Source organism: Engraulis encrasicolus, chromosome 15 (genome assembly GCF_034702125.1).
Source record: "Engraulis encrasicolus isolate BLACKSEA-1 chromosome 15, IST_EnEncr_1.0, whole genome shotgun sequence".
Taxonomy (NCBI): Eukaryota; Metazoa; Chordata; class Actinopteri; order Clupeiformes; family Engraulidae; genus Engraulis; species Engraulis encrasicolus.
The window spans coordinates 41633689-41642633 of NC_085871.1; the positions used below are offsets into that span (position 1 = coordinate 41633689).

Sequence of the window (8945 nt, forward strand, 5' to 3'; positions counted from 1 at the left end):
ATGGCAACAAAACCACGATTGCCTTGGAAATAATTGAAGATCTGGAAAAATTGCCTCCATTAAAGTCATGCCAGCCCAGAAAAGTAATTGATCTGATTCAATCCGTAGAGAAAGCCCTGGATGACCTCACAGAGCTTGGCAACACTGGAGCCATCCAGAACCCTCTGGTCATCAGATCAATAGAGAGCAAGTTGCCAGACTACATGAAAAAGGACTGGCTTGTGTTCATGGCAAATCCAGAAAACAATGTCACACCTGACAATCATTTTAATAGCCTTCTGAACTTCCTGAAAACACAAGAAGATATATTGGAGAGGCTGGAGCAGCTTGGAGTTAATGAGAAGCCGGACAAAAGGTCTGCTTACTCTGAGCAAAGATATGCTTCAACCCGGTCCACAACAAAAGATGGCTGTGTTGTCTGTGGAGATGAAGACCACAGGGAAAAAATATTCTTTTGCAAAAGTTTCAAAAACCTAAAGCCCAAAGACAAGTTGGACGCTGTTGAGGAACTAGGAGCTTGCAAGAGGTGTCTAGAGTGCCATGGGAAAGACAGTGAGTGCACAGATACTTACCTATGTAGTAAATGGAACTGTAAAGACCCGGAAGAACATCATTACTTTCTTTGCCGGAGAGGAGACTCTAAAAGGTATGAAACAGGCAAAACATCAAAGTCAAGCACTAATAGTCAGCTGACAGAAGAACAAAAACAATTTGTGTCTGAACTCTCACCCAACATGGCAGAAAAGTTTAAGAGAGCCTTTAACAACATTGCAGCCAGATCTCACTGCACTGACATACATGACGGGGCAGAGTTGAGTTCATCACAAGAACCACCAGTGATCCTGATGCTTCTTGATGTTACAGCCAATGCAGGTCAAAAGATTGGTACACTCATCGACTTAGCATCTGACACTAATTACATTACTCACAGGGCTGCCAGGAGACTCAACCTCAGGAGTGAAAAAGCTACTCTGATTGTCCATGGGGTTGGAGGGATGGCCCTGAAAGTAAGAACGAAAAGGTATCATCTCAAAGTTAAAGTCAAGACACCCACAGGAAAACAAAGAGCCCATGAACTTCTCTGTTATGGCTTGAAGGAAATAGCCAAGGTGCAAAGAGCGGTCAGACCTGAACAACTGAAACGGTTCTTTCCAGATGCCAGCCTAGAAGACCTGCACAGACCAAACCGAATCGAACTGCTCATCAGTCATAGGGAAGGACAGCTCGTACCCCAGAGAGAGAAGTTAATCGGGAACCTCGTCTTATGGGACGGCCCACTAGGAAAGACGGTTGGTGGGACACATCCAGACCTCTTTGAAAAAGTGGACCTGGCAGCTCATGCATGCAAAGCACACTTCTCCAGATCCATGACAGCCACTGCAGTGAATTGTCAAGAACTCACTGGGTTATTGTCCGATCAAAGTGGGAGGTGGGAGCATATGCCATCTGATGGAGCAAGTACTCCAGTCAAAGTCAAAGACAAGAGGACCACGATGTGCTGTAAAGCAGAGAATTTGGATAAGAATGAAAGATTAAACTCCAAACACCACCAACCTTTTCTACAGATAAAGACCTCACACCAGCCCCACATAAGCAAAAGTGGGAGGGAATATCAACAGCGAATACTTACCATCAACAACAAATCTGACGCTGAACATGCACGACCGGTGACCTCCATGGGTTCAAGAACCAGGAGATCAAGTGGGAGGTGTTGCGTCAAATCTGAGAACATGCACATCACATACACAACACACAACATTCACTGCCATCCTGGTCCCATAACCTCCAATCCTGCAGGGGGCAGAGCAACTACAAAAGTGTTAGCAACCTCAGAGATCACCTGAACTTCCTGCCAGAGAACCGGGACTTCCTTTGTGCAGCCATCTTAGCTGCAAAAGGAAAATGTTTGTGAACAAAGGAGGAGCACTGAAATGTTTGTGAACTTGAACACCTGAAAGCACAGAAAACCCTCAGTTCACGGTCAATACGCAATTGGTAAGGAAATGGACTTTTAATACAATACATGTGAACCTACCAAATCACCAACTTGCTGAGATGAACTGGCTAATATTTATATTATTAATGAATTAACTGTTGCTTTATGATGTGTTTGTTTCAGTCTAAATACGATGTTTCTCTTTTATTTTGTTCAAGGTTTTCAACCTAATCCAACTCTAATAAATCACAAGAATGGGGAAGATTTGAGTTGTTCCTTTGTGTGAAAGTGACCAAGCCCTTTTCAAGTTTGGGCCAGAACTGGGAAAAACCAACATAACTTGACAGTAGGCTACACTACTTCTGGATTTACCCTCCAATCTGTTACGAAGGCTCCTCTCTTTTTAAAAGGCTGAAAAACATGGCAGCCTCCTTAATTTACCTTCCTACTGTAGGCTACAGTAAGTCTGGATTTACCCCCCTATCTGATAAGGAGGTTCCTCTCTTTTTAAAAGGCTGGAAAACAAAGGTCCTACAGTAGGCTATAGACGACTTTATGAAGCACTTACTATAACTGTCATTTGTTATTGCACATTTAACAAGTGTGGTATGCTGTACATGTCAATGTAATCACACATCATTGATTACAAATCGTTTAATAATATATCTTATCATTTAGAGATTTCCATTGCTACCATGTTCATTTACTGCATTTGTTTCTGTCTGATGTTTTGCAATGTAGCCTATGGTATAATATCTATATTCTTTTTATATTTGCTAACTTGATCTTTTAACCTTTTTCTTCAATAGAACCACTAGATCTTTGGCAGTGGTTTCACAATGTCGTGAAAAGGTGGTTGTAGTTTGGCCAGAGCATCTGGACTCTTTTGGTCATACAGCCGCTCACGTATCTCTTGTATGCTGGTCTTGAGCCAAGGCTTAGAATTGGTGAACATCTCAAGAAGTGTGATGCCAAGAGACCACATGTCTGAGCTGGTGCTGCATTTCCTACACTGTACTAAGCACTCTCTGGCCATATACGGTGGAGTTCCTCCCAGCACACTGCCCACAGCTCCTATGTGTCCCGTTGCCCTTGACATCATTACAGAGTCCCTCATGTTTGCCAAACCCCAGTCAGTCAGGTAGGCCCGCTTGGAGCTTGAGGCAACCTTTGAAACAGAAAGGTAGAATGTAATAGACATTAACAAGATACAAAGCGGATTCCAAAAAAGTTGGGACAGTTTGTATTTTGTGAATAAAATCAAAATGCTGGCATTTTCAAAACATTCAATATGTTAATAAGGTAGAACATTATGTACAGACAACATATCAGTTGTTCAAGTCAAGTAGAAATATTGTTTTGAGGTGATTATGTCATCATTTAAAATTTCACCTTTGCAACAAATCCCAAAAAAGTTGGGACAGGTCCAATAAAAAGCTTTTTATATTGGATAATACTAAACACAACACAAGGGATGAGACTGAACAGTTAAATATTTTGACTGATCATTTTATTCAAAAATTAGGTATTTTGATGTGTGAGACATGATTTCAGCAGCTCAACTGATAGGTGTGTTCTTCAACTTGTTTACATTCTTGTTATGCTTAATATGTGGCATATCCTGTCTGCAAGAAAACTATTTTGTGACCTGTTTACTCTTATGATGGAACCACACTGTTGGAACATAGTAGAGATTGAACTTTGCCACCATTATGGGGCAATATCTAAAGGAGGTGCTCCAAAACATAATGCCTTGGTAGCTATGTATGCCGTTTAAAGTCTGTATATATTATTCAGCATTTATGTTAATGCTCTGCATGAGTAAGAAGACCATAACCAAGGCACCTCTGCACCCCCTTACCATCATATGCTGTATTTCAGACTGACCACTAAATCAAGCTGAAGTATTAATTTTCTATATAACCTGGAGGGTGCATGACTCCATGATTTTAAAAAAGGATGCAATATTTTCCATTCTGTAATCAGAGGACAGTTTCACATGTCTCTTAGGTCCATACAGAATGAGCTTTGTCGCATGCAACACTGTTTAATGTCTGCATCATGTGCATTTATCAAGTGTTGTGTTTATGGTCATTTTGTCGAGAGCTGTCATTGTTGAAGTGTCATAGTTTGCTTGTTGTCGACGAATATGTCATGATCTCATAACTCATGCAGCTCTATATTACAGAAATTGGCCTTATATGCCTGCACTTTTGATAATTCAATCTTTCTGTGTAATAGATAAGTAATTAGTCCCTCAAAATCTTTGCTAGAGTGCCACAGCCTCTCTGTGATGGTATTTTATTTGTGCATTCATGCTGGCAGTCAATATAGTTCCTTTTAAAATATTCTTCCCTGTGTTATTTTTAGAATTATCCCACTATTACAACATGTTTTGGCCCTGTCCCAACTTTTTTGAGATTTGTTGCATGGGTCAAATTTTAAATGATGACATAATTACCTCAAAACAATAATTCTGCTTGACTTTAACTACTGATATGTTGTCTGCACATAATGCTCAACCTTATTAACATATTGAATGTTAATTGCCAGCATTTCAATTTTATTCACAAAATACAAAGTGTCCCAACTTTTTTGGAATCCGCTTGTAATAATAATAAGAAGAAATAGGAATAGGACATTTAGTTCAGGTATAGGTCAATTAGGTCAGGTATAGAAAGTTCAAAACCAAGGACTCTTAAATTCACCCCTGAAATCAAGGTTCATACACTAACCATTATATTAGCTGGCTTCAAGTCCTGGTGGATGACTCCTCTATCATGTATGTACTCCACAGCCATGGAGATATCCAGAGCCACTGATAGTTTGTCCTGCTGCTGCAACTGAAAGACATTTACAACAGTAACATGATTTCTTCATAAGACAGAGGGAGTATCCTGGTAAAGTCCCAGAGAAAAGGGACAAATGAAATGTAGTCTGATACTGAACTGTATCCTACAAACATGTTGTAGGAGTCAGGGGAGTCATTGACATCACTGAGTATTTCAGTATGAAAACAAGAACAATCAGAGACAGCAACCTGCCACCTTGGCCAACACAATGTGTTGAACAACACCGCAAGAGGGCAGGTGGGCAGACAGACAAACAGAAACACAGACACACAGACAGGGTCATTACGTTACATTACATACATTACATTATTATAAAGTCATAAAAAAAGATTAAGAAAAAAAAGTCTAATCCTTTGACATGGGAATAGTTTCTTTGGTTAATTAGCCAGGCTGTGCCCTCCTAGTGACGCAACACCTTCAGAACGAGATTTGAAAGTCGATGATAATCAGGATATTGGTTAATGACCATGAAATCGATTAATCATTTGTACCATTCTTGTATCTTAAGCATTTGCATACATAATTTATTTTCTTGAGAACTAATCTAATACCCAAACACCCAATGTGATGGTAGTGTACCTTGACAGGAGTGACACGGTGTAGAATATTGTGTAGATTTGGTCCATCAATGTACTCGTTAGCAATTAGGATCCGTGTCTCACTTATAGAGCATGCCATCATCTGCACAATGTTGGGATGACATAAACTCCTGAAGAAATAAGTTTAAAATGATTAAACATTGGGCAGAAGGGACATTTGTGTCATTAGGATTAAAAGACAAATGCTGAGCTCTCAAAGACCATAATCAAATTGTGTAATAATTGAAATGCAATTATTATTGAGTCCACGCCTTGCCATATAATTCAGTTTCACACAACAAAATCTAAGAGTACTACCCAATCCTCTAAACACTCACTTTTAGGTGAAATCCACAAATGCAAGAAGTTTTAAAATGGCAATGCCTTGGATAGAGCAGTTCTGAAATTGTCAAAATATGTATTTGGGGATACGACATAGGCCATGGGTGCTCCATTAAAAGTCCCTGAGGGCAAGTTTTTCCAAATTCCTCCCAATAAAATACTTTATTTTAAAAAGAATAATTCGAGGGCCAGAGATAGATGTGGCTCGCGGGTCACTATTTGAGTATGGGGGACATAGGTCATTCCACAGCCAAGAAGTTGGGGTAACTGCCATTCGCATTTATGTCTGAGGGGTAAAAGAAGTAGCCTGGCTCTCACGCAGACTCTTCATGCTTTGCGCATCTTCGTTAAACTTAGTGAGCTCGCACAAGGGTCTGGAAATCTTAGACGAGCCCAAACAGAGTCAGATATTTCACAGCCTGTCCAATCAAAATCGCAGGGCGGGGTATATACAAGTCAGTTGTTGATGTACGGTAGGTAGTACGTGATTTAAAAAAAGCCATGTGAATTCTCAAATCGAGCTGTTTTGAACATACCCGCGCCTTTCCAGAGCTAAGCGATTGACAATGTTCCAGATGGTGAGAACCAGGTAAAGGAAAATCCAGTCCTTCTAAACTTCAGCTGAGACTTTATGAACCATATTTAGAGGACTTAATATGGGAGCCAAATTCTCATCATCACTACAAGCAGCTTATGGCTCCTTTGTTAAATGTCCTTTGATAAAAACAGTGTACTGTTGTACTTGTAAAAAAAAGAATCCCTCTCACCTGGGTATCATCAGTTCATTGGTGGTCACTTGATTGTCTCCAATCTGTATGACCTTCACTGCAGCAGGTTGTCCCTGGTACGATCCTTTGTAAACTGAACCAAAGGATCCTCGTCCAATGCATTCAGTCTCATTCACAGATATTGAAGAAATATCAACAAACAGATCTTGTCCTTGACTGCCTGGAAAAATGGACCACTCAAGATTACACAAGGTAGTCCTAAACACAATTTTAAGGTAGTCCTAAAGGTAATTATTTATTCTCACTTTATCTTTTCATATATCTGTATATGGACTGCATTTGTGAGAGACGTAAATAAATAATTTAATTGAATTAGGCCTAATACTGTTTTTACAACTGACCAAATTGTTATCAAACTGAAACAAAATAACGTTTTAATACACAAGTTATTTTGAACCTACCTGTTCTACCTGTGTATCTTGCATACTATGAGAAATGCACGACCCCTTTCAAATAAAAAGCTGCATCATTCCTTATCCTTACCTGCACTACGATGTGCTTCCCCTAAAGTTGGCTTTGGCTGTCCTGCAGTTGTTTTCTTGATCTCCCCTTCCACTCTGGAGTGTGAGGCCATTGATGATGAGCTGTCAGCAGATCCACTCTTCTCTGATTGGCCTGTGGCGTATCCAGATGACGTGGTAGAGGGTGCAGTGCTGAGACTCTCAAAGCGCCTCATCAGCTTGGACACAAGAGATGATTTAGAAGAGCCCAGGGCAGAGTCTCCTGAAGTGATCACTGTAGTCTGACCATCTCCAACTATGCAGAATGAAAAGAATAAAGAATAAAAAGCAAACAAAATGAAACATATTTAAATACTGTTGTAAACTTTAGTCTGGCCCTCTCCAACTGAATAAAAAGAAAAGGATGAAAAGAAAAAAATAATAATTTATTGAAAACTATTGTGCAATTTTAACACAGCCTCTTTAGCAGTGTTATACAGTACATAACAGCACTTCATAGAATATGAGCTTGGAAACAAGAAATTTAGAAGAGCCCAGACTAGAGTCTCTCCAAGAACTGTCTTCAGGTTGATCATCTCCAACCATGCACAGAATAAAATGTAAACAAACACAAACACATCTCTTTATATGAAAGGCTGCTATTTACAATAGCATTAAAGGTACACTGTGCAGGAAATGGTCAAAAAAAGGTACCGCAACTATGCTGCTCATTGAAACTGGGCTGCCTATTGTCAAATTTGACCTTTTCATGAAAGTTTACTAAGTAATAAACAAATATTGTCTAGTATGGTCCAAGTAGAGTCATTTTCGCAGCTAAAAATGACTATTTTTTAGAAATGCAAAATGGCGGACCATGGAAAAGATCCCCCTTTTCATGTAGGAAAAGTGCAATTTTTCCAGTCATAATGAATACTTAGAATTTGATGGTGGTGGAAAGTATTCATGAAAAAGGTAACATTAGTGAATGGGCAGCATGAATTCTGGAAATAAACAACTAAAAATCTCACACAGTGTCCCTTTAATGTTATTTACAAAAGTATAAAAATAGCCATTTCCATAAAACTGAAGAAAAGAAAAACACCACTAACATTCCGGAGGATGATGCATGCTCCATTCTCCACTGCTGACAGCCACCATCTCTTCTATCTTGTCCAGCAGCTCTGTCACCTGGCCACCATCACTCTTCTCATTGTCTACAACATGGTACCTGTTCCCACATTTCTCTACAACCCACTGCAGAGCCTCTCCTCCACTCTCAATGTGCTGCTCAATGCTTGTATCTCCCAGACAGTCCCCATAGGCGAACAGCAGTACAGTGTGACTCCAGACTTTTTCACCCAGAAGCTCCATGTGTTCCTGCGCTGCTCTTCTGTGTATCTCTGTGAATGTCAGACTCACACTAATGACCAGGAGTAGAGCATGGGGTCCTGGAGGACACAGAGACACACTGAGGACAATCTCTCCTTTATCACGTTCAGGAGTTTGCTCTACAGTGTAGTTTATCCACCATCCTGGTGCCTCCACTACAGTGATGTGTCTGCCTGCTGTTTCTCCTTCTCTCTTCACACACTCAGCTGTTCTCCCTGCAGTACCAAACTCCTGTCTGCCCAGGATGGTGTTTCCTGATGAACTCTTCCCAGCATATCTGTTTCCCAGCAGCACAATCCTCATGTCTGAGATATGTGGAACACCACCTGAAAAGAAAATGGTAAGAGCAAAGTTTAAAGATATTGAATGTAAATGAATGATGAATGTAATGCAAAGAATAGTATACTGTATCTCAGTGTGTCACATACAGTACACTGTCTGTGTGTGTATGTGCGCATGTGTGTGCGTATGTGCAGCGTGTGTGTGTGTGTGTGTGTGTGTGTGTGTGTGTGTGTGTGTGTGTGTGTGTGTGTGTGTGTGTGTGTAGTGTGTGTGTGTGTGTGTGTGTGTGTGTGAGAGAGAGAGAGAGAGAGAGTGAGTGAGTGAGTGTATGTGTGTGT

At 40.3% G+C, this 8945-nt stretch overlaps 1 protein-coding gene across 1 annotated transcript in view; it reads right to left on the reverse strand.

The window, feature by feature from the left end:
• Window positions 1-2750: 2750 nt before the first annotated feature.
• LOC134464282 (uncharacterized) overlaps window positions 2751-8945 on the reverse strand; it is an 18343-nt gene continuing 12148 nt past the window's right edge. Inside the window, exons 9-14 of the mRNA XM_063217752.1 lie at window positions 8046-8651; window positions 6980-7252; window positions 6476-6656; window positions 5368-5497; window positions 4672-4779; window positions 2751-3104 (exon numbers count right to left, since the gene is read on the reverse strand). Of these exons, the coding sequence (XP_063073822.1) occupies window positions 2751-3104; window positions 4672-4779; window positions 5368-5497; window positions 6476-6656; window positions 6980-7252; window positions 8046-8651 (1652 nt within the window). The remainder of the gene's footprint in view (window positions 3105-4671; window positions 4780-5367; window positions 5498-6475; window positions 6657-6979; window positions 7253-8045; window positions 8652-8945) is intronic.